This window comes from Pavona decussata, unplaced genomic scaffold (genome assembly GCF_977016875.1).
Source record: "Pavona decussata unplaced genomic scaffold, jaPavDecu1.1 SCAFFOLD_330, whole genome shotgun sequence".
Classification (NCBI taxonomy): domain Eukaryota; kingdom Metazoa; phylum Cnidaria; class Anthozoa; order Scleractinia; family Agariciidae; genus Pavona; species Pavona decussata.
The window spans coordinates 1,337,501-1,361,693 of NW_028145718.1; the positions used below are offsets into that span (position 1 = coordinate 1,337,501).

The window sequence follows — 24,193 nt, forward strand, 5'->3', positions numbered from 1 at the left end:
AAGAGTTTACATAGGTAGAAACCTTCCAGACATGTAAACAAAGGAACTCGGATGATTATAAAGCCAAGTTTCCACAGGTACACTGCGATTGCTAAGGAAGGCGGTTGATCTCATTAGAGGAGCAAGCAGCTGTAAACAGGGAAGAAAGCGCTTAGCGATGTAAGAGATCGTATAACAACGGACGGCTGATCGAGTCAGCAATCTAGACGGTTGTAGCGATTGTAAACATATGCGTATAGCCTTGTTCCCATTATGTCCACTTCTCAACAGCGATACTTGATCGCAAACCATCAATACATCAGTAACGTAAACAGTGTCAGGACCAGTTTGTCAAATTATGTTTTACCGCGCGTTAGAACTGCTACTTCAGAAATTCGCACTTTCCGCCAAATCGTGCTTTGAAAACTTTGGAAATCTACGTGTTTCTCCAACTTGTCATTTTGAAAGTTGCTTTCAGTTGTAAGCGAGCTGCATTTATTTAACAATTAGATTATGAGCTCGAGATTTCTATCGCGTGATAGCTGATGAGGGCGCAGCCCGAATCAGCTATCATGCATAGAAATCGAGAGCGAATAATCTAATTCTTTTAGTATAAATCTATTAGTCGCTCAAAACTAAACAAGTAAATTATCTATATCCTCATCGCAGACACTTCGAAAACGCGAGGAAGCGGCCGCCATTTTGTTGAAAACCGCTACTCACTATCTATCACAGAATAGATAGCGAGTAGCGTAGCCAATCAGAGAAAGGCATTCGTGATAGAACACTATTAGATTTATGCTAATGATTTATTATAACTTTTTAGTGCATTCAGTTCTTCGAATGTATGGTAAGTGAGAGGGCGGCTTGGATAAAGCGTAATATATGAAGAAGCGCTCTCAAGTCAAAGTCTCAAGTCAAAGAGCTCGGTAAAAAGTTGATTCCTTCCAATACGAGTCCAAGCTATAAGCTTGCGGGTGCCAATTCAGTTGAATGCCCTACTACTGGGCTATGGGGACTCATGGTAAACGAAGCCATTTAACTAGGTTCATAACTAGCTGCAGGTTTAGTAAGACGTGTTAAATTTGAACCTAGTTGTGAAGGAAATGTGGTACTTATAAAAGAAGATCCAAGTCAAACCTATCACTTTCCGATCACTAGTTTGGATGCTCTACCACTGAGCTACACTGAGGAAACTTGTTGAAGGCTAAGGCCATTAAACAAGGTCCATGTGACAAAAATCCCGCATACTGTTAGGATTTGAACCTAGTTACAGCTCAGTGCTAGAACATGCAACCTACACCTGGACACTCCTGGGTTTAGACTCCCATTGGGGGGGGGGGGGGGGGGAGGGACTTGAAAACGCTTGGCGTCTTCGTTTAATTATTTTCCTATTCTTCGCTGATATTATCTCTTGCTATCTGTAACTCGAAGTTAAAATATAGTTCGTTGATTTAATGTAGCTGTTCCTTTATTAAACATTTAATGATAAAAATAAGTGAAATAAGTTTTACACTACGTTTCGATGACTCCATGTCTTCATTTTCAAGTGAAAATAAAATAAAATTGACAACTTAATATATACCGTGCAAGGCGATAAAACGTAAATTATGCATGTGAAGGTGACAAATTTAAATAAATAGTTTTGCGCGTATGGAGTCTGATTGTGTATTCAAGCATGGCCTTTTCTTCTTTTCAGTCCAGTTGTCAACTTTATTTTCTTTTCACTTCAGTGAAAATGATGACATGGAGTCATCGAAACGTAGTGTAAAACTTCTTTCGCTTATTTTTATCATTAGATGTTTAACTAAATCTTATCTTATTCGAATACGTTCCTTTATTGCACAGTTAAAAGTTGTATTACATTTGTTTTTGTTTTAGCTTGTGATCTTGGTTACTATGGTTACAAATGCAAGAAAAGTTGTCAGTGCTCGCTTCCTAATATGGATGCTGAATGTGACCACAGGAATGGACAGTGTTACTGTGAACCTGGATATACCAGTATATACTGTAATCAAAGTATGTCAAATCTTATACTTTCAGTTGAGTGTGGAAAGTAATGCACCTGTTTTAAGCTCTATTTTCACTGGACCCAGATAACCTGCAGCTCCATTGTTTTTTGTGTCTCGAAGCATTGCTCTGTTGTTCGTTCTTTTGTCCTCTCGACCAATAATTTGAGACGTTGCAAACGGTGCATGTTTCCCCAAGTAATTCGCGTTTGCTTTGAGTTTAGTTTCCCACGCTCTATGACTGGTTAACACTTTCTATGACCAACCAATTAGAAGTCACTGAAAACAGTTTTGCCTTGCCCGTTTGCATACAAACGTCTATAAAATTTTATGGCTAAGCGAAACAACATCTTCGTTATTTTCCACCAGTCGTAAGAGTTTTTCAACACCTACCTGGCCTACATCAAGTTTTAAATTGCCGTGACAAAGGAGAATGTAATAGTAAGGTTACGTTTCTTCGTGTTTACAGCTTGCCCTCACGGGACGTATGGATTCAAGTGTAAGGGGAGTTGTACCTGTCAAAACAATTCCACTTGTGATCCAGCTTTTGGGTATTGCTCCTGTCTACCTGGATTCAAGGGAAAGTTTTGCGAGGAAGGTATTGTCATGGTTATTTAACCCTTTTAAGCCCTAACAGTGATCAGCATCAAATTTCTCCTTGTAATATCAATGCTTAATCAAACCCTGAGGTCATGAAAATTAAGGATATGATCACCCAAGGTGAATTTTCTTTATATTTTAATAACTTCTCCCCAGTACTATAATAAGGAAAGTTTTGGGACAAGATAAGAGAATTTTTACTCTTTGATATTAGGGGTTAAAGGGTTAATTAACCAAAGCAGCAATTACTGGTACTTATTGAATGGTATTTGTGAAGGTAGTTATAATAATAATAATAACAATAATATTTAATGAGGGGGTCCAACTCGCCAAGGCGGTTTTCAGTAGAGCCCTCCTCAAATTAGTTAAACAAGTTGTTCTTGTTGTCTTACCTGAAAACTCTGAATTTCTTCTAAGGCTGAAAATAAATTTAAAACGTTCAAAAGAAAATAAATACAAGGACAAACTCTATGGATTTCATCCATAGGCTTGAATATTAGAAACACATTCGATATTTTCTTCAATTCAAAAAGCCATTTTTTCGTATCACTAACTTGCCTTCTTTAAAATCGTGCGGATATGAACCTTACAGAATTATCCTTTCATGTTCATAGTTATGCCTCCAGTAAGTACTGTTAGTCCCAGTCCCACTGAAAGAAACTCGTCCAAATCAGGTCGCTATGAAGGAACTGGTTCTAGCTCAGTGGTAACGCCGGTGGTTACTGCAGTCGTGGTTGTCATGGTAGCCATCATTCTTATCCTTGTATTGGTTTATTTGAGAAGGAAACAGCTGTTAGTGGTCAAAACAGGAAAGAGGTGAGTAAGGACACTTATGCATGAAATTATGAAACGATGGGAATACGGTCCCTTCTGTCAGGCTGTACACGGTGTACATACAAAGTCCTTGGGAAATATAAGGACCTGACATGATAAATAAGATCTGGTATAGGGGTCGGTATACGTCAGGCTTAGCTAGGAAAATCGCAGAAAGTTATGCACTTGTATCAGGATTCAGTATTTCGTTCGTTTGTTCGTTACGTGTAAGAGCAGGTGGCCACGAGCTTTCTCCACTCATGCTTATCCCGGGCCAAGCTCTCGATCAGCTTTTGCCCCAGTAGCCCGTCCCTGTCACGGAAATGATTTTGTCTATATGACAAATACGAAGGACATGACGACCTGTACTTATAAGTCGCTATCCCGGGTACCTACATGACAACGTTTCTTCAGTCGAGTGTATACAAGTATAAGACATCAAACATCAGATTCCTTGTACCTCAGGATATCTCTCAGAAGTGTATACTGACTCATATTACCCTGTATTTCTTATTTGATACAGTGGTACAATTAATCCTGCCTTGTTCAAATCTAAAACAGTTAATACGACTTTTGAGTACCTATGGACGACCAATCCTCCTTTTAACATGACAATCACCAAGACCTGGCCATTGACAATGAACCTTATAAAGCTTAGGCTGTGACAGCGAGAGAAGACGCTTTGCTTCTTTTTTTCAACTCGGCACCCGTGAAACACAAGTAGGAAAAGATGTCTACTCTCGAAGGGGATCTGAAGTTTATACAACTAACAAACAAAATGACATTAGGACCGTAATTGAGAAAATTAGAAGAGAGTTGTTGTAAACACCTTTTTTTCACGACTAGCATTGTTGCGTGGTGGCGATTCAATTCAGAAATATGCCATGTCTAAAAGTGTGTAGTTTGCACTCTACACTCAAAGGTTTGCCATAAGAGTGGTGCCGTCCCTGCTTTCTGAGCATTCTGTCCATTCTGCAAGCGCTGCCACGAAACCTCGTTTGAACCAATCCTCGATAAAGAAAACAAAAAAAAAAAACAGCAGTTAGAATCTATTGTAAGTGACCTCCGCGGTCTCTCAAAGAAGAATCAATTGATTTTTTTTTCTTTTTGGTATTTAGCTTGTCAGTGAGAAGACTTCTGAAACCCAGAAAGAGTACAGGTAAGAATTTTTTAATTTGCGTGCCGACATAAACATCCTGTTAGAGGGATATTGGAAGTAATAGATCAAACACTCGAACGAGTGTTTGATCCCATTTCCAAACACCGAGAAAAAAGGAGGCGCAGCTGAATTTTTTTTAACCAACTTTGATGTGTTTGGAAACCGATGAAACACTCTTTCGAAAGCGTGTTATAGCTTCTCAAACCATTGATAATTCTTGGAGAAATTCAAAGCAAAAGTTTATCAAGTTTAGTGATATAAATTAAGATGACATTTCTAAACCTCCTTCTCGGAAGTGATTTCGTTTGTTTTCTCTTCATGAATTCAGAAGGCGACTTTGATGGAGTCAATAGGGAAGGTGATGAAGATCACGACCACGTGATTAACGATGTCTCAGTAAATCCCATATATGGTGATATGTCAGACCCAGGTTTCATTCCTATGGATTGGATCCAGTCCCCTGGGGACAAACCAACCTCTCTGACGATGAAATCTGTTACCAACCCGAACTACGAAACTACCTTAGAAGTTGGAGCACACCGTGAGCGGGCAGCCAGCAATCCAATTTATCAAACAACAGCGGATTTCGAGGAAGAAAATCCATTATACGAGACAGGCGCTGGCTTTTCCCAGAGTGCAATCTCTAGTGCTGATGTGAACCCCCTGTATGAACCTGGCCCCGCTGGGAGCGTTCATGGGGGATCTGGGGGCATACCGGCGGATTTGAACCCTCTGTACCAGTCCTCCGAGTCCTACAGCAATCAATGCGATGCGAATCCTTTGTATGAAGGGACATCAGACGTGAGCCCGCTGTACGAATCGACAGCTGAAGAGCCAAGGTATGGCTTAAACAGCGGTGAAGTGCGGCGTCGAGTTGACTCACGGTCGAAAAAGGAAGGACGACAGCGCCGCAAAGAAGATGAATTACCGATCATGGACGGAGCATGCGTAAACTGGGCTGGTCATGATTATGACGATGATGATGGACTTGGTATGATCAACAGAGGAGCTGATATCACTGTCAATGAACTGTACGGAAGCGTTGAACAGCCTCACACAACCCCCCTTGAAAGTGAAACCGAGGCACCATCTGTACCCCCGAGACAACACGTCAAGCGGTCCTGATACATCTGCTAGTTAGGTAGGAAGAGTAGTTAGGGATAGTAAAACAGGGTCGGGGGGGGGGGGGGGGTGGAAGCCCGTTGTACCCCCGGACAACAACCATATCGATATGATGTTTCTACTACAAAAGATAATTAGCAAGGGTAGGAAGGGAGCGTAGGGCAAGAGTGGGCGGGGAGGGGGGGAAGGGTTGAAGTGTTGATGGAGGTTAGTAAATCTTTTATGGACGCCAATAGAAAAAGATTCATCAATATTAAGTTAAGTTTTTGCTGTGGCCTTTAAGTTTGATACAGTGGGACTGTTTCTGTTTTAACCGGCCCTTTAACAAGCCTTAAGTGCAGAACGGAATAAGGAACTGCAATTACGGCTATTGAGCTTGCAATCTATGTTTGTGCAATGTAATTTCTCTGCGTACGCTTTAGTAATGTGCTATGTTTTTTATGGGGCTTTGGTTATAGTAACTGCGCTCTAATCTAGATGTTTAGGTGATAACTTTAAAAGACAACTTTATTGAACTTTACGTGTATATTTGGTAAATTGTGCATAAAATTATTGCTACCCGCAAATAGCAAGAATTGCTAATTAACCCGGGCAGTTAATGAAAAGAAAGACGGACACAAATACAATTTTATAAGTTAAATCAAACGACAGCGAAGATAAGAAGGCATAGGTCCATTATGTCCATATGTTTGTAATTTTTTAAAAAAGCTATAGTTTAAAGTAATTTGAGTTTTTCAAAGTTCACGTAATACGAATCGTAAAATATCACTAAAATGTCAAGGGAAAGTGAAGACTACACCCTTAATTTATTAATCCCGAAGCTGGTAAATGTACGTGTGTTTTGCTACTGGCGCGCTTTCTAGTTGAATGCCTCAATATTTTTCCAAGTGTTTTTGCAAAATCGAGGAAGTGCTAGTACTAGTGCATTACTATCGAGTCGGAAGATGCCATGGGCGTTACCGAACACAACATTCGTTGATGCCTTTAACCTTAGCTACTTTAAAAAACGCGGAACGATCTTTCAGTCGATCGTTCATTCAATGAGACATTTTTTTCGAAAACAGTTGATAGCATTATAGCCTCTTTTGGTGAAACACGGTGACGTGACATTTAACTGGTTCATAAAAGCTCGTAGCGTTGATTAATGTCACGGTTCTTTCACTAACGTCTGTGTGGAGTGCGCGGTAAAAGGCGGCGATTTCTTCACGCGCGCTACACGCGTGACGATAGAGTGGAGCAAGCCAAGAGAAAGGTATAGATTTAGATGTTTTTGTACAACAACGGCTCTGACAAATGGAACACACGTCTTGTGCATCTATTTAAACAATGGCAATGTAATGAAATGTTAATGTACATAAAATGTTTGTACTGGCCTCTAGCACGATAGCCCTGTAGGAGGTCTTTAGATTGTGGGAAGCGCCAGCCTCGTTCCCAGGCCTAAACGTGCTCAGCTTAATGGATGACGTCACATCCCATTGCGCGCTGAGGACGCCTGAGGACGAGACTGGAGAAGCTGTCAGCGGAGGAAAGAGAAACTGTTGTGATTCGTCTCCTTTGGCTCCCCACTGAACCCTTTAAGCCCTGGCAGCGATCAGCATCAAATTTCTCCTTGTAATATCAATGCTTATTCAAACCCTGAGGTCATGAGAGTTGAGGAAATCATCATCCAAGGTGATTTTTCTTGATATGTTAATAACTTATTCCAAGTACTTTTATAAGAAAAGTATGGGCACAAGATAGGAGAATTTGTTCTTTGATATTAGGAGTTAAAAGGTTAATGAACTCCCGGAACAGGTTACGATATTTGAGATGCTAGTAATTTATCTAAATCATCAATGAATTTTCAATTGATATTTTTTCTCAGTATTAGATTTTTATTTTTCAGACATTTAAATAATTACAAAATAGGTAGTTCATTTATTTGAAAGAAATTGTATAGAAAAACGTAATATATTACAAACTTCAAAGAAAAATATAATTTGAAGTATGATCTACAACTTGAATTTTAAATATGTATATTTGTCCATTAAAAGTAATTTTTACACTCCAATTTAGGGTTAAATTATTGCATGCAAGTCTTCAGTGAACAGTTACATTCAACAAAAAACTTTAAGGGTCAGTTATTAAAAGACAGTTTAGACGGTGTTTAACAAGACCACGTTCTAAGCCATTTCAATTTTGCCAACAGTCATATCTAAGAAATGTCTGCTGCTGACGGTAACAAGAAGGCTTGCATCCCAGACTAGAAAACTATTTATCCACTTATTAAATAAACCACTTGTAAACAGATTTGGAGGCCCACTGATTGTCTTAAACCACGGCCTAAGTTAGACTCTGTTTAAATAACTGGCTTTTAAACCTGAAATCGTAAACTTCGGGACTATATTATATTGATTCATTTAATTGATTTGTTCAACTATACAACAAATACACTTCGTATTCAACAACCCTTATGACATCTTCGTAAACGCGATCTCGTAAAAAAAAAAACTTCGAATGAGGACTGATCAAAGTCTAATGTACATTCACTGGTATTGAAGGGTTCACGGGTCAATCAATTGTAAACTGTACAAACAAAACAATGTTCAAGTGTATCTCATCTCACGTTCAGTGTAATTGCTTGGGCCGGCGCCTCTCCTGTCTCTGACACCTGTAAAACTGATTGGACTTTTTGAAGTGTTTTTTTTTTCCGTGGAATTTAAAATCAAGTTGCACAGCAGCGTAAAGAAAGTCGGTTAATTTTGCATACGCTTACACTTTATAGAGATAACGATCTATAACTTAGCAAATTGGGTATAGTTGCCTGATCTGATGATGTCCCTGATCAATTTTTCGTTAGCCAAAGCCAAGAGAACTATTTTGCACTTGTTAAGTATCACGAGGAAACGTAAAGGAAAAGCCGACGTTTGCAGTAAACGTGTTGCTTCATCGCACTGTTGTAACACGTAACCGTCTGTAAGAAAATGTAAATGTAATTTGTGTACCCATGGAACACCAAGTGAGAGCTCTGGAATAACTCGTTCAAAGGTGACCTTGGGTTCCGGATCGAATTGGAATTTGGAAATGTTGGTTTTTGCGGAGGGAGGAAAACCGGAATATCCAGCGAAAAATCTCGGAGCACGGGCGGTGGCTTGTAGCGTCAAAATACAAACAAAAGCTTAAGCAAAGCGGTTTGTTGGGCTACAATACTACATATTTTTGTGAACAGTCTGATTTTGGAAACTGGCTCGGAAACTCGTGTTCTCAGAGAGATCAGCAGTTTTCTTTTTCTCGCATCGTTTTGTCTGAAGCTAAGTAATATATCAAACACGACGAAGAGTGTTTTATCCGATTTCCAAACACCGAGACACACACTACATTTTTAACCTCCCATAATTGGGCACCTCTTCTAAGTGGACACTCAATCATGGTCCCAGCCACACACACATATAGTGCATATTTGATCTCCCATAAGTGGATTCTCAATCATTGTCCCAGCCACGTACAAACTTTACATTTTTAACCTCCCAAAACTGAACGCCTCTCCTAAGTACACACTAGGCTGTGGTGCAAGCCGCACATTAAAATTGCGTTATTAACCTTCACGTATGTGGACCCCTTTCTGTTCATCTGCCTGGACACCTCTCCTAAGGAGCCATTTAATATAGTCCCAAAGGTGTCCACTTCGTTACGGAATGTTGAATGACTGAGAGTAGATGAGTTACTGATGCCAAGAAGCTGTAAATTTTTGTTCTTTTACTCAAGATCTTTGTGAGGCCTTTGTTAAGATCCCGAATCATGAATGACCAAAAAATACAGAATGCCAGTTTCAGTGTCAGCGTCCAGGTGGGGTAGAATTCCATAATAGTCGCTGATGATGGTTCAGCTTTTGTAAAGGCAGCGGTCGTTGCAGATCATGTAGAAACCCCGTCAACTGAATAAACTGCATATCCACCAACTCAGACTGATCGTACAACTTTGCCGAAGTTTAAACGAACAACTTGCGCAAGCGCACTCCGGTAAAGATAAACATTTTGACGGTAAGGGACAGCTCGTGGCCAACTTAGAGTGCTTTCCGGAACTGGTAAATCAAATGCGTTATTTTGAAGGGATGGTGTTTTCTTTGGAAAAATATCCCACAACACTTTAAAGACTTTAATGCAAGTACCTTCAAGTTTTCCAAATACATCAAACGTTATCTACTGTTGGAGCAATACCTAAATTAACCGTATTTGTAACTATACGGTGAACATTATACTTCATTCCTCTGTAAGATTTTGTATAACCTTTCGAGAAAACTTGTCTGAGCGATTCACAAAATAGCTGACCTTTATCCTACATTGGTAACAACGAATAATATCATATTCTTCTTTTATATAGTTCTCTTAACTCATTCCTTTAGTTCTTTTTATGTTAAATTTCTTCATTTTCGGTTCCTCATCTGTTAATAATTTCAAAACATAACGTCATATGGAGGCCAACTAGAAAATCGGATGGTTAACTTGGCCTCCATCCTCAATCGCTTCTTCAAAATTATTCAACGCACTTTACTTGATTTTACTTCACAAAAATGTAACGAACAATTTTTGTAATTAGCCACGAGGAAATAGAGGTTGTTGTTGTCGTTGTTGTTGCTGCTGCAAAATCTTGAAAAAAAGTCACTCCGAAAAATTTGCACGCTATTTTGAAGAAATTTGAAGGACTAGAGTAAAACTTGTCCTTCAAAATGGTACATTCAGTTTACGAACTGGCCTGTCTGGCTGGCAAACGGAAAGCGGCCTTAGTTACAGGTGAAGTTAGTTGTGTATGCGGGTCAAGCGTCTTGCAAGCTTCACTACAATAGCACTCACTCTGCTAATGCTTGATCGGTATGCCGCCAAAACACCCTTTGGGAGAAGCAGTGTTTTGTGTCGTTATTTGATTGTTTTTGTTTAGTGGAGAACACAGAATACCGCCCCATGCTAATTTTTTAACCATGAAGATCTTCAAATCAACAAAGTTTTCAACCTGACTGTGTTTTACAATTTTTAAGGTCCCTGGGAGTGATTCTTAGCGGCTTAGCGATAATTTTTTTCTGGTTTAAGCAATCGGTGTGCACCCTACAATACGATGAGCTGAAAGCTCATACGCTGGAGACTGTTTACTGAGTTGCCTTTGTTATTAAAAGTCACGTATAAGCGCTGAATCTAACCAAGAGTCATGCAATATGTACTGTTCTAACTTTGGACGAGGATGAAGGCTAAAGTGTGCCAAATTGAATAAAAGCTATTGAAAAGCACTTTATGTGATGATGGTTGACTTTTCAAATCTGTAAGGTGCATTTTAGCCTATGGTGTAGAAATGGCTTCTTTTTTCGATGAAGTTTGACGTGACGCATGCGTTTAAGAGTTTGTATGAACTGGGAGCATATGAGTTAATCATACACTCTGAGTTCATTAGTAATTCCCTTGATGACTCCTGGGTGCGGCCAGCAGGGGAAACATTCACCCTCCTCTGAGCATTTGCTTTGCTAATCAATCACCCTGTCAGCTGTCAATCAACATTCTCTCTTCATCTTTAGACCAATTTGCCTCAGTACACGTCTCTGTGACAAACCAAACCAGGTGATGCTTGCTTAAAAATTGTAGAGGCGGCGGTGTCTTCGATGCCAGTGTTTGATATCTTCTCTGTTCTTATCGAAAATTAAATTAGCAGTTGTCGTGCCGTCTAATTTCAATGACAAAGCGCTATTGGGTGAAGCACAATGCTTACAACCGGTGCGCATTCTATTGGCTTATAACACCTTGGTTTGTCAACCCTGATTTGCGTCGTGTGCGCACGCATGCGTTCTGGCGCGTGATCCATGTGCTAATAACCGGAATTATGAGGATGAGGAGTTCATTAGTGTGATCGAGCAAGGAACAGGGCAAGAGCTGCAAACGACGCTCTGGAACTCGGCACAAGCACGCCAAGGCTGATATTTTGGGATTTCAGCCATGCAGGGTTCAAACGAGGTTATAATGGAGCGATCGAAGCCCGTTAGCAGTGAATTGGTAGTGAGTGCTTCAGCAACCACTGTTGACATAACCCCCGGAGCACACTCTGAGCTTCTTCAATCCACCGCGATATCAATGTCCCTGAAGACGACTGCTGCATCTCCAAGTCCAGTGGACTGCGAATTGGAGGAAGCTGATAATCCGAACGCTGGCCTTGAACAAGCGCTGCAGTCCTTCGTCAGGTACGCCATCAAGCAATTTGATTTATTAAACGTGATTAAATAATTGAACTATGTTCTGGGGATATTTACGTGCGGGAATGTCGCGTGCAGCTGGGGATTTTATTTATCACGATAGTGATTTGTCGTTCGTTCTATCTAGAGTATTAAACTCGGCGTTTTTAATGCATTACGGGTTTTATGTGAAGCCGTCCGCGTTGTGGTTGATATCGGCAGGCCTAATCCCACCTCTGACTTGTGCATTAATTTGGTCAGTGATTGTTCACTGTTAACTAAATGAACTGTTGAAACTGTTTAATTTGAGTTTGTTTTTGTCGAGGAATTGTCGTGGATCGAAGCCATGTGTGTTTCTGTTCAAGGCAGATGTGACTTGGAAATGCGGGAACTCATTGCGTTGTTTTTTCCGTTCTACACGTGGCTTGATAAAAAAAATTTCATTCATTCGCAAACTTTTCTCCAACAAGGAACTCTGTGAACAAATAGTTTCCGTTTGCAGCCGATCTCCAAGACGAGAGAGGCTAAGCTGAGATGTGGCTGATGAAGCAAATATGATCATTTTTACTGGATTAGCAGCGAAGTAAAATGCACAGTTCCAGTGCTTGACACAAGCATACATTTCTGTTTTGTAAACATTGTGAACGTATATTTCATCAGCGAAAAATGTTACTTTCAACGTCATTCTTTCCGCGAGAGAATTGTAACACCAGCAAGCGTCTAAGTACTGTGGTTTCTACGAATTTCAACAAATTTTTTGGTTAAACGCACCATCTCGTTGAATGAATGGATGCAAATCAGTTTTGCGCTTTATTTTGTGACTGCATGATTTTCATAAATTGTTTTCCATTTGCTCAGTGAAGCGTGTTAATTTGCTGGTGGCGCTGTGAAACTTTTTAAGCATTTTTCTTTATCTTCTGCGGGTAAAATAGTCCGAAAAATTTGATCATCAACCTTGCGTGTTAACTGTTAAGAAGGTACAAATACTGAATACCCCTAACGTATTCCAAAAAATACCAAAAATTTTCGTTTGGCGAGCTGGTAATTCTGAAATTGCACTTGGCGTTACTTCCTTTCGACATCCGCGCACAGCGGGTCTTGCAGCGAAACCTTGCAGAGCTTGGATATTTTTGTAGTGTTTGTTACTTCAGCGTACCACTCCACGATTCCTCGCCATGGCAATATTGCCAAAGAGAAAATATTGCAAATAGCTTGTTCCTTTAAAACTTGTGAAATGCTCGCGAGGGGTGCGGTAAATCAAATCAAATCCTGTAAAACAAACAAGCTGTCAAAATGTTCGGCATCGTCGTAGATTTCACATGCGATCCAATTCAATGAAACACGTGTAGATTAGAATTGAGATCGCGATTAAAACGACTGCAAATGTCAGGTGCTTTTGATCAAATATCACATCATAATACCTTTTCATGCGAGCGATTAATTCGTAAAGCTTTTTTCATCATTTCTCTTGGGCGGGATTTTTTCGAGGTGACTGTCAATACGAGAGAAAAAAAAGAGAGAAAAAAAAAGGAAAAAGCGGAGTTAAATCAAATCTTACTGGCGAAAATTGTTTACTTTTTCACGTCGTTTTTGCCCTTTGTGGAAAGATCATTTATTGATCTTAATTTTTATCACGGTAGCCCACACATGATCATAATTAAGTTTCGCGGGAAAAGTTAAAGAGCACCAATGAGACATTTTTCGGTTTTTGAATGGAAAGGCTTCTGGGTTGCAAAATGGTTGCGTGAAAATTATTTTTTCTCTATAACGGAGAAGATAGTTAAGAATTTCAGGAACTAGAAGAAAAAAATTAATTGATGGATTTCAAGTGAAGATTTTGAAATTGACTAACGTTTCTTTCGTTGTAAATAATACGAAGCAAGAGGTTACAGAAATTTACAATGTATGCAGGCGCGTTGTGAAATATGCATTATGTCTGCCGGCTTTGTTTCGCCATGTGTTCTTGTGTTTGATCGTCTGTTCGGATCGTGGGAAAGAGGTGGGTATTGTTTTAAATGAAATATTTATTATAAATTATTCGTCTGTTGTAAGTATAAGCAAGACGTCTAAAAGAAGTTAAATTTTATAAATGCTACAGGAAATTTTTGTTTTGCTTAAGATGAGCGCTCTTGTATTGACTTGAGTTCGTCTATATTCGCTATCTGTACATAAGCTATCAGCAGTTGAAACAGCTATACCATGATAAGCCTCTCCTGAATAATTTGGATATTAAATGTTTCAAGGAAAGTTTCTGATGTTAACTTTCTCGTGACGAAAAAAATTAGCTCTTGTAAATTCTTTTTAAGGTTGTCGAGTAAAAATCAATGCAATCATTATTAGCAGGTTTTAAAAGATGAAACGAATATTTAACATTATGTGAATGTGAATATATTTTTTAATTTTATTTTAGGTTTTCATGTTTTGTTTAGACTGTTGGCATACTAGCTGACCTAAAAAAACAGAGTGTTTTTTGGGGGGATATGGGCTTGTCTCTTTTTGACTTGTTGATTGATAAAACCTCTTTCAAAATGATTGATTTTGCAGGTGTGTTAAATCTGTTGATTTTTTATGAAAATTTAATTGCAACTTGAAGTATGTTATCTTTGCATCATTGAAAGGGATAATGTACAAAAAAGATAGGTGGAACTTAAAGAATAAGTGAATTGCTATTCAAGATAATTATCAACATGCAGATTCTTCCTACTTGTCTTCATACTTTCCATACAGTTGTAGTTGGGAGAGGTGATCACTTTCTTGTTCGTCTGTATTTTTTAATCGTGTAGAAATATTACAAAGAGAATTACACTTCTGATCACATTTAGGAATTAATGATATAATTGTTGTTTGTGTGTTGTTTAAACCAACACCAGGGCCAGGTGGTCTATATTCTTGCTTTATTAGGTATTTATAGGTCACCTGCCTTCTCATAATGTGCTTTTGTTGCTAAAGTGGCTGGTGAAAGCTTTTTGCAGATAATTTTTTATTAAACAGGCTGTTGTCAAATGCAAACAAATTTATGTCAGTGGCTGTGCTCTTGAGTTTTTGATAAAAATAGTTTGCCCTGTTTTAATAGATTACACTAGTATACTGTTCATTTTGTGAGCACAAAATAAACTTTTAACTTTTGTTGTGAATTGGGTGACAGGACCTCATTTTTGTTAGTTTGCATTCTTATGTAATTGGAAGTCGCCACTACAAAAGAGCTTATTTTAGCTCTCTATTCTCATGTAAATGTCTTGCTAAATGTGTTAATAAACTCAATTAACTTTTTTTAGTTTTGTCTACAGCTCAATCAGGAGTGAAAATTAATTTTAGTATTCTTTATATTAATGTGTGTCATAAAAAAAATGACATTCAAAAGGATTTGATTCTCTTATATTTTTCAGCAAGGAAATCCAGGAGAGGATACACAAAATTTTGGTAAATATGTCTTTTATCCCCCATTTTGCAAGGTCCTTAAAATGAATTTTGTCTTGATATACACAACACAGACAAAAATGCCGTTTGACTGATTAAGGTTAAGACCATGATTGAGGTGTAGGCAAGAGTCTCTGTTACGGACTGATTGCACTAGAGGACAAAACTCCTTGTTGATGTAAAAAAATAAAATCTCTCATTATGATGTAAAACCAGGAACGATTGCATTTTTTGCCCAAAACAAAATTAATTTGTTTACTGCCAGACAAACTTCAAAGAGGCCATCAGGTACCTCCAAAGCAGGCTAGACTGATCAAATCTTGCGAAACAATAGGCAAGGGTGTTTTGATTCGGAAGTAATCTTACAGGTGATTGGTAACAGATTGGCCATGGGGTCACTTTCCACAAAACATAACCAGAAGGTCATTTTGCAATCGACTTTGCGATCATGGACCCTGGTGATGAGTATTTTATGTCTCAATGTCCTCGTGGTCCCAGTTGTTCAAAGAACAGATAACTCTATCCAGTGGATAAATTGCAATCCAGGGGATAAAATGTACTCCAACCAATATATTTTATCTGCTGGATAGGGATTTATCCACTGGATAAAGTCATTGTTCTTTGAACAACTGGGACCTGGATATTCACCACAAGGCTATCCTGGATTGCCCTAGTATATGTGGACACTGTATGGAAGGACTGCCCACCCAGCTCCTTCAAACGCCAGCTCTGACTTTCTGAACATTTTATCCTGGGTCGATTTTGTCAAAGCCCAATTCATCCTGGGTTAACTGTAAACAAAACCTATAAGTTGTCATTGTTGTTAACCAGGATTAGTTTTGTATACCTGCCAACTCTCACGCATTATGCGGGAGTCTCACGCCTGCTGACTAAAGACATCGATCTCACGCATCAAGGCCAATTTCTCACGCCTGACGCACAAATCTGGAGGAGTCGTTCTAAAAAAACTTCATTTCATTTCAGATTTGTTATATACTATTTCTTTGCTCTTTATAACAATCGCAAAAGCTTTCTAACGTCTACAATCTGTTTGAATCTGAAGTGTTCAAAGGTCGTCGGAATATCTTAGGTCATTTTCGGCAATATTCGGAAGTCTTCGGAAAATCGTCGGAAATCTTTGGAAGTGGCTCGGACGTTTTCGGAAATCCCGGTCATGACAAGACAAAAATCTCACGCGTTTGACTCGGAAAAAGTTGGCAGGTATAGTTTTGAATAACTCATTATTTATTATATTTATTTTCAGGAAGAGGTCCAGCAGTTGTCTGACACTGAGAAACTGTTACTTTACCTTCGGCTTCCTGGAGAGACTGCATCTGATTCCAAAGATGACTTTGATCAGTAAGCACGTTTCTTTTTTTTCTTTTTTTTTTCATACAAAACATAACCAAAGGTAAATCTGTTGACTTTAAAAGACCTGTGAATTGTAAAAGTTGTATTGAGTGCCATGGTTTGTATTAATTTTTTGATTTGTTTGGTCTCTGCAGAAATCAAAGTCTTCCCATTTCCACGACAAGGGCAGAGCAAACACAAGCATTTCATTGGTAAGTTGATTTATCTGAATCTTCATGTGTCCTAAGCGCAAGACACTTAGTTAGAGCCTGACCATAACTGTACCAGAAATATCAACCAGATTGGGATAAAGAACTACCTGAACAGTATTCTAGAACAAGATGAATGCTTAATTAAAACAACTGGAAGCAACTAAATGACAACTCTTTTCCAAGAGTGAGATGCAGGATGTGTAGACTTTGTTTATAAACATGCAGGGGGAGGGAGGCACTTAGAGAAAACTGATCTCATCAAGGGCTGCAAAGTCACAAGTCAACCAGAGGTGATGAAACATTTGTTCACTTGATATTGTATGTCTCTTAAATGTGGATGTGAAACAGCCAAGTAGGGTCAACCAAGTATTCCATATTAACCATACACTCTTTTCTCTAATGTGCAATACACATGTGCCGAATTCTCAGTTAAGGTAAAAGTGGTGTTCAATAAATGACTGGGTAACTTTGCCTTTTTTCAGGATCCGCTGTCATTTGGAGGAGTGCGACAATAACTCAACTTTACCTAAGCATGAGGTCTATGATGAATACAAGTAAGGAATTGTCAAACAATTGACTTGTGTGGGGTGTACGTTAGGTTGGAGATGCACAAGATTTAGCTTGCACAGCAAAAAGGGAGGACGCTTTTGGTTCTTACCCATTGCACATATAACTACACCAGCTACTCAACTAACACCAGTAAAACTAAAAATAATCATATCAATTTCGGTCAGTAACAAAAAAATTAAATTAATTTCTGTGAAGAGTCAGTGTCAAGCTAGGCTGGCAGATAGTCAAAAGTGAATGGGCGGTGGGGACATACAACTTTTTGAAAACAATGACATTGTGAGGTAGCAATAAATTTTGGGAGGGAATAACTTGGGGTTGGGGGTGGGGGATGTTGTGGCTGAATGTTGGAGTGGTCTTGCATGTTACTGGACTGTGATATCCACCCTAACCTGTGTTGTTTACTCAGTTGATCAAACCACCTTGTGACCTTAAAACATAATAACATCTCTGGGGAGAAGAGGACATTTCTAATTAGAATTTGAATGTGAATGTTCTGTATTTCACGTGATAAATATTGCCTTAGAATTATTGAGACCTTATAAGCATTTCTTTCAACAGAGCACATTGCGAGAGCATGAATGCTGCACGGACACTGAGTGCGCCAGACTTTGGAAAGATTATCAAGTGTGTATTTCCAAGAGTGAAGGCAAGAAGACTTGGAACACGTGGGAATTCTAAATACTGTTACAGCGGAATCCAAAGAAAAAAGAATGTCAAGCCACCAATGCTGCCGTCACTACAGGTTCCATCAGCAAGCGAAAAAGAAAAGGTTAGAACTATCTGCTTACACTTTCCTGAATAATAATAATAATAATAATAATAATAATAATAATAATAATAATAACAACAACAACAACAACAACAACAATAATAATAATAATAATAATAATAATAATAATAATAATACAACTTTGGTTAACTTTCTTGGTGTTGATAACTAAAGGTAAATTGGCTTCTGTAAAGAGATTCAAATGCTGACATTTTTTGAGCCTTAGCCCTTTGTCAGAGCGACTCAATGATTATTCGCTTTTACAAAATTCCGTTCATTTCTACTTCCCACCACTACAGTTTCTTTAGAAACTAACCCCCTTGAAAAAATTAAATTTTATGATTAGTCACTTTTCTTGGCCTGAATAAAACTCCTGTAGTCATTTTCTTTACGTCTAAAAACCACATGAACTCCACCACAATGTTTGTAATACAGTTTTTTTATGACCTGTGGGTGCCTGTAAAAGGGCAGGTCAAACTCTCAAGTCTCCTAGTTTTGCCAGGAGCCTGATCCTTGTTTTCAGCAAGATTTCTTCATCTCCTGAGTCAGTCATGGAATTCTCTCAGCAAATGAATTGACAAGGATCCATACTAAAATTTTTTCTTATTGGGATTTCAAGGCAGTCACGTGCAACAGACGACATAACTGAGAGGTTGAAAGATTTGGACATTTCTCTGCTTATTTTTTACATTTGAATTTAAATCTCCAGGTTTTGCCTGAAATCTCCTGCTTTTTGCACTTCAGTTTTAAAATTTTCTAATTATAGGACTATAGGTCTGAAAAAGGGTTCCATTCACTGTAACTACATTCTTCAAGCCTTTGATAGTGTTAAATGAAACAAGAGTGGCTCAGGGCACTTCAGACTGTAATTGATAAGAATTTAAGTATACTCATGATTTCACCTTTCAGAGCTCAACAAATGCAGCAAACAGTTTGAGTGGAGGTGACAAAATAGAAGAGGACCAAACTCTGTCTGCAGCTTGTTTACTTGTGTGTGAGTGGGCAAACAAACTTCTTGGCAGAGTGTTCAGTACATTAATTGAGTTGGCGAGGTTTCTCGTTGGTGGAAGTTATGTTTCCAGTAAATCCATGGCAGCATTTGTAGTGATGTCCAGTAATGAGCTGAACACACCTCAGGTCAGCCATTCATTAGTGTCATTGATGTCACCATTAAAACAAGTTGAGGAGCAAATGTTACTGACACAGAAACGACGGCAGTCACAGCAGTTGGCAAAGAAAATGCCACAACGACAGCAGCCGAAACAGATCCAGCAGATAACAACTAATTCTATAATCCAGCAGGGGACAGCCTTGTGCAATACTGCAACACAGCTGCTAAGCCATAAGGCACTGGTAAGTAGAATAATGTTGTTTTTCAAGGGGTAGTATTACAAACTCAATTTGGTTTTCCAGGAAATGTGTGGTGATTTTGTGTTGACAAAGAGCTATCCATAATAAGGAATTGCCCATATAATATCTTATTATTCAACACATTGTAACATCGCCCAAATATGGTTATGGTGCACTGAAATTATATTCATCGTCCATAGTCAACAGATATCCCGCAATATACATAATTTCGTGTGTCGGGGAGAAGATCATCTCTAGCTTTTCTGCAATAAAACTGTGCATTGTTATCAATGTGTTGAATAATAAAATATCCCGCTCAATCTTGTGGAATATTCCCTGATTATAACCAACTTGGCCCATGGCCTTGTTGGTTAAATATCAGGTGATATTCTGTGTGATTTTGCAGGTTATTGTTTAGTATAAGGAGAGGTTATTCCTTCAGTTATTAGACACACATGGCACCTAACTTAGTTGTTTTACTTTGTTTTGTTTTAGGTAAGCATATCAAGTCCACAAAAGCCAGCCCATAAGCAGCCATTACACATCCAACCAAAACCAATACAGCCAGCCCTGCAGAGTCCTCCTGCTCAAATAGGACAATTTTACCAACAACAACCTGGTAACCCTACATCCTCACCCAGTGGCTATCCAGCAAAGATACGACCTGTCACTCCATCTATGATATCCCCTACTACGCCTTTACAGCCAGCAGTACCTCAGACACCATCACCTTTCCAGTCATCACCAAAGTTTAACACTCCAGGATCAGCACAGAATCGTCCAGTTACACCAAGCTCAGCAAGCGCAACCCCCAGACACACACCAAACTCAGCTGAGCCAACCCGCTTCTTGTTCACCCCAATTCCGAGTGGCTCACAAGAACAGAGAGTCACAAGAGGAGAAACAAGTCCCCCAACATTGCGACCAACTGCAACCCACCCCAGCCAGCTGATGAACAGTGATTGGTCACAGCAAGGAGCGCAACAGATGGGAATCAATGATGTACCCATGTCGCCAAGTAAACAACCTAGACTGATAAACCCAAACCCTCCATCTACACCCACATCTAGCCGCAGACCTGGATCATTTGCATACCCACTACCATCACCAAGGACTCCTCAGCGCATAGCACCACAACAGTACGTTACGTCGCCAACAATGGCTTCTCCTGGGGTTGGACGCCAGCTGAACCCTGTTTCTCCAAATGTTGCACAACGAGCCCAGGAATTTATGCTTCCAATGATTACAAATGTGGAGAGTGTGGCTCCCACAGGATTCTCACAGGGTGTTAACATGAGTAGTACAGCATCATCGGGCGGTGACGTACACATGTCACAGCAGCATTCTAAGCAAGGGTAAGTAAGCAATTTAAGAAGAAAATTGTTTTATTTAATGTGCCTTTCAATGACATACGGACTCTGAACGTCAATCCCAGCTAATGAGTTGTTACCGCTGTCAATCATAATTAAGGCAACAAATGGTTGACCGCAAAAATACAGAAGCCGGCAAAGTGGATTGAAATCTGCCAACCACAGCACATGAGCAAGACCTTTTGACCCCCTTGAGCAAAACGTTTATGGTTTTTAGAGGTCTGCTGCAGTGATTGACAGGAGTGAAAAGCTAACGGTTGATTGAACTTCAGAGTCTGCATGTTTATTGAAAGTTACAGTAAGCTCACTTGTCAATCCTGTTTATTTCTTTTTGTACTGTTTTAAGGGAATTTCCTTGTTATCAATGATAACACAGCCTTCTACTACTTAGCTAATGTCTCACGTTTTAGAGAGTTCCCTTGGTCTCTTGACCTTTTGTAATTCCCTTAGTATTATTCTTGCCTTCCCAGCTAGTAACAACATACCTTTCTCCATTAACAAACCATTATGTTATTGTTTGTTTGCTTCATTTTTCAGGACTCCTGTACTATTACCTAAATCCTGCAGATACAGTAGTACTTCAGATAATGCACACATGCAGCAGCAAGGCTCTGTTATGCAACATCAGACAATGGACTATTCACCAGAACTGGAGTCAATCTGCAACCAAGCTACAAGCTCTGCAGGCCAAATGCCGCCGCCATCATACCAGCGAAGCCAGTCTGTACCCCCCTTAACACAGCATACGCTGACCGATCAAAGGTTCCATCCACTCACACCCCAGACAATTACACGCCCTCAACATCTCACGCCATCACCCATGGATACGTCAAACCAACACTTGAATGGTTTAAAGGAGCTACGCAACAGAGTTCTCCATGGTGATGTTAATAACAATGGCTCAAGGCCACTGCCAGATAGTGCTTTTTCAGCGCGAAGAAACCTCACACCAATGCTCAATGCTGAACATTCGAATATGAATGCATCAAGCTGGGACGTGTCACAGGTCCGAACAAACCACACAAACAGAGTAGGGGAGGACCATGAAATGACTATTCTGGAAAATAACTTGACTTTTGCAGACTTAAGTAATGAAAATGATGAGACACTATCTGACCTCAACACACTGGATGATGCTACAACTGAAGCGGTGTTGAGGAACATTTGTAACAATACATCAGGGGTGTGGCCAACAAATGATGTTCCTTCATGGCCAAGCTCACAGGCACTCCAAATTATGGATTAGGTGGAGTGTTCGAAAGCAGGCTTTAGGGGGAGGGTGAGGGGAAAAGAGTTTGGCATTTGTAATTAAACACAGAATTGTGTTTTAGAAAATTTAGATTCATTGGACTTTGGTATGGAAGTTGCTGAGTTGACAGTCATCACAAGTCGATACTTGTTTGTTAGACAATAAGAATACAGACAAGATGGCTTGTTGTTTAAACTGTAGCAAGTTCCAGTGACTCTTAGGCCAGCAATCAGTCTGTTAATTGATTTACTGATGTGACTGGACATACCAACAGAAATCCACCGACTGTGCAAATTATAAAAAACTGGATACTCTTGAAATATGAAGAGAAAATTTAAGACAGTAAATTTTTAGAAAAATAGCCAAACGGTTTGAGCTTGCACCCATTGGTTAACGATAAAAATTTCAGTGTTCACTTTTGAATTCACACGGCAAACCCAGTCCGTTGTGATCATGTCACACGCGTGTTTAGTGTAAGTGACAGCAGACAGTTTCTGAAAGGAAGCAGAGATTTATTGTAAACAACCAAAATAACTTGTAGCAGTGCAGTTAATGTTTCGTTAAGGAATTCTTCAGCCGAAGGAATCCCTGGATAGTGGAACTGAAAATATATACTAAGTTATTTTGTACAAAGGGTTTGTTAAGGTGGAATTTTTGTTATTTATTTTGGTCCTCAAGCACTTTGTTATAATTGTTCAAGAATAAATTATAATATACAAAGAAACCTTTCAGTTTCTGAACTGTGAACATCCTCCTTTTTAAAAAAAAAAGAAAAAAAAGCTCCCAGTTGAACCGGGTGAATCACACCAGTAACCCCCACCCCCGCCCGAACTCCCCCCCCCCCCCCCCCAAGGACAACGCGTCCTTTTGCTATTGCGCGTACGTTCTGCGCATCTCAGGATGGCCTGAGAAGGTATTCTTGAGGGGACTGGGTAATTTGTGTGTTTGCCATAACTAGAACAATTTAAATTTCCGGTCAAAATTAATGACATCATATAAAAGTTAGGGATTGGAAAGACGTAAAAACGGACTTTTCAGAAAAAAATGCAATAACCGCTGGGTGGGTACTTTTATCTTTCACTGAGTTCAGTTTTGAATATCTGCTTAGTTACACCCAGCGGGTTAACTTTTTGAATAAAAGTAGTGTCAGAGTTCTATGTCATTGCTTTATAATCTCAGCCTTAATATCAATGTGGTCATCCTGTTACTAAAATGTAGTCACTGTGTCTTCCACATGGCATGTTTAAGACAAAATGGCTGAAAAAGAAAGAGAGAAAAAAAAAAAAAACAGCCGACAGCGGTACCTCTGGACGCTTTGCCGGAGCGTTGATTCATGACGATACACCACGAGATTACGGCCCGCGGTTCGCTTATGCCAGCCGGAGATGGTTCTGCGCTGCTTTCCGATACCTTGTCCCCGACAAGACAGTGAAACGGAGAAAAGTCAGCCCCTAGACCATATGAGACAGATCCCTTTCGTTTGCACCTCAGTTCCACCTTACTGACTTAAACTGAGATTCAGCCATGTATATATATGACAATGTAGTCATTTTGTCTTCCATGTGGTACGTTTTGAGGTTTGAGCATGCGCACGGGCTAAAGCGATAAACGAGAGAAGGAAGAGGTACCTGGAGGTACCTGGACGTACCGCTAGTCTTGGACTTCTTTTACCTTATTTTATTCTTACTCCTTCGATGGATTGTTGACATTGTTAACCCTTTAACCCCTAAAGCAAAACGACATTTTCTCCAGATCCAAGACTACAAACTCAACGTCCATGTATGATATACCATTTTAAAGCTACTCATGAGTGTATTTCATAACTGATATAATTATGAATAAGCAAAGTTATGGCTTTGAGATAAATGGCCTTAAAACCCAAAAATTTAAAACTTCAAAAACGCCCCAATCCTTGTGTATATTAGGTATACCGCTAAACTATAGCTTATTTTGCAGGTCTCAACATCTTCATTTATGTGAGAGATGTGTTAAGACCCACAACTTCTAGGGGGAAAAAGTTGAAAAGTTATAGGGGTG

General features: G+C 39.4%; 3 protein-coding genes across 4 annotated transcripts in view; all 3 read left to right on the top strand.

The window, feature by feature from the left end:
• Window positions 1–16,645, top strand: part of LOC146453506 (uncharacterized) — a 38,958-nt gene extending 22,313 nt beyond the window's left edge. Inside the window, exons 17-23 of one of the 2 annotated variants that reach the window (XR_014859506.1) lie at window positions 1,861–1,998; window positions 2,458–2,586; window positions 3,203–3,404; window positions 4,520–4,560; window positions 4,889–5,701; window positions 15,256–15,289; window positions 16,551–16,645. Coding sequence is in view for 1 of the 2 variants with exons in the window: in XM_085096675.1 (XP_084952801.1) it covers window positions 1,861–1,998; window positions 2,458–2,586; window positions 3,203–3,404; window positions 4,520–4,560; window positions 4,889–5,685 (1,307 nt within the window). In the remaining variant the exon portion in view is untranslated. Of the gene's footprint in view, window positions 1–1,860; window positions 1,999–2,457; window positions 2,587–3,202; window positions 3,405–4,519; window positions 4,561–4,888; window positions 7,733–15,255; window positions 15,290–16,550 lie in introns of those variants that run through there. The other variant, XM_085096675.1, reaches the window with a different exon arrangement.
• Window positions 1–24,193, top strand: part of LOC146453503 (glycine amidinotransferase, mitochondrial-like) — a 161,570-nt gene that overhangs the window by 59,248 nt on the left and 78,129 nt on the right. The window lies entirely within an intron of this gene.
• LOC146453507 (uncharacterized) lies at window positions 10,337–22,880 on the top strand. Its single transcript, XM_085096676.1, has 9 exons — window positions 10,337–11,878; window positions 15,256–15,289; window positions 16,551–16,645; window positions 16,792–16,848; window positions 17,331–17,402; window positions 17,977–18,187; window positions 19,097–19,540; window positions 20,033–20,892; window positions 21,445–22,880. Exons 1-9 carry the CDS (start codon window positions 11,637–11,639, stop codon window positions 22,151–22,153), a joined length of 2,724 nt encoding a protein of 907 aa, XP_084952802.1. The 5' UTR covers window positions 10,337–11,636; the 3' UTR covers window positions 22,154–22,880.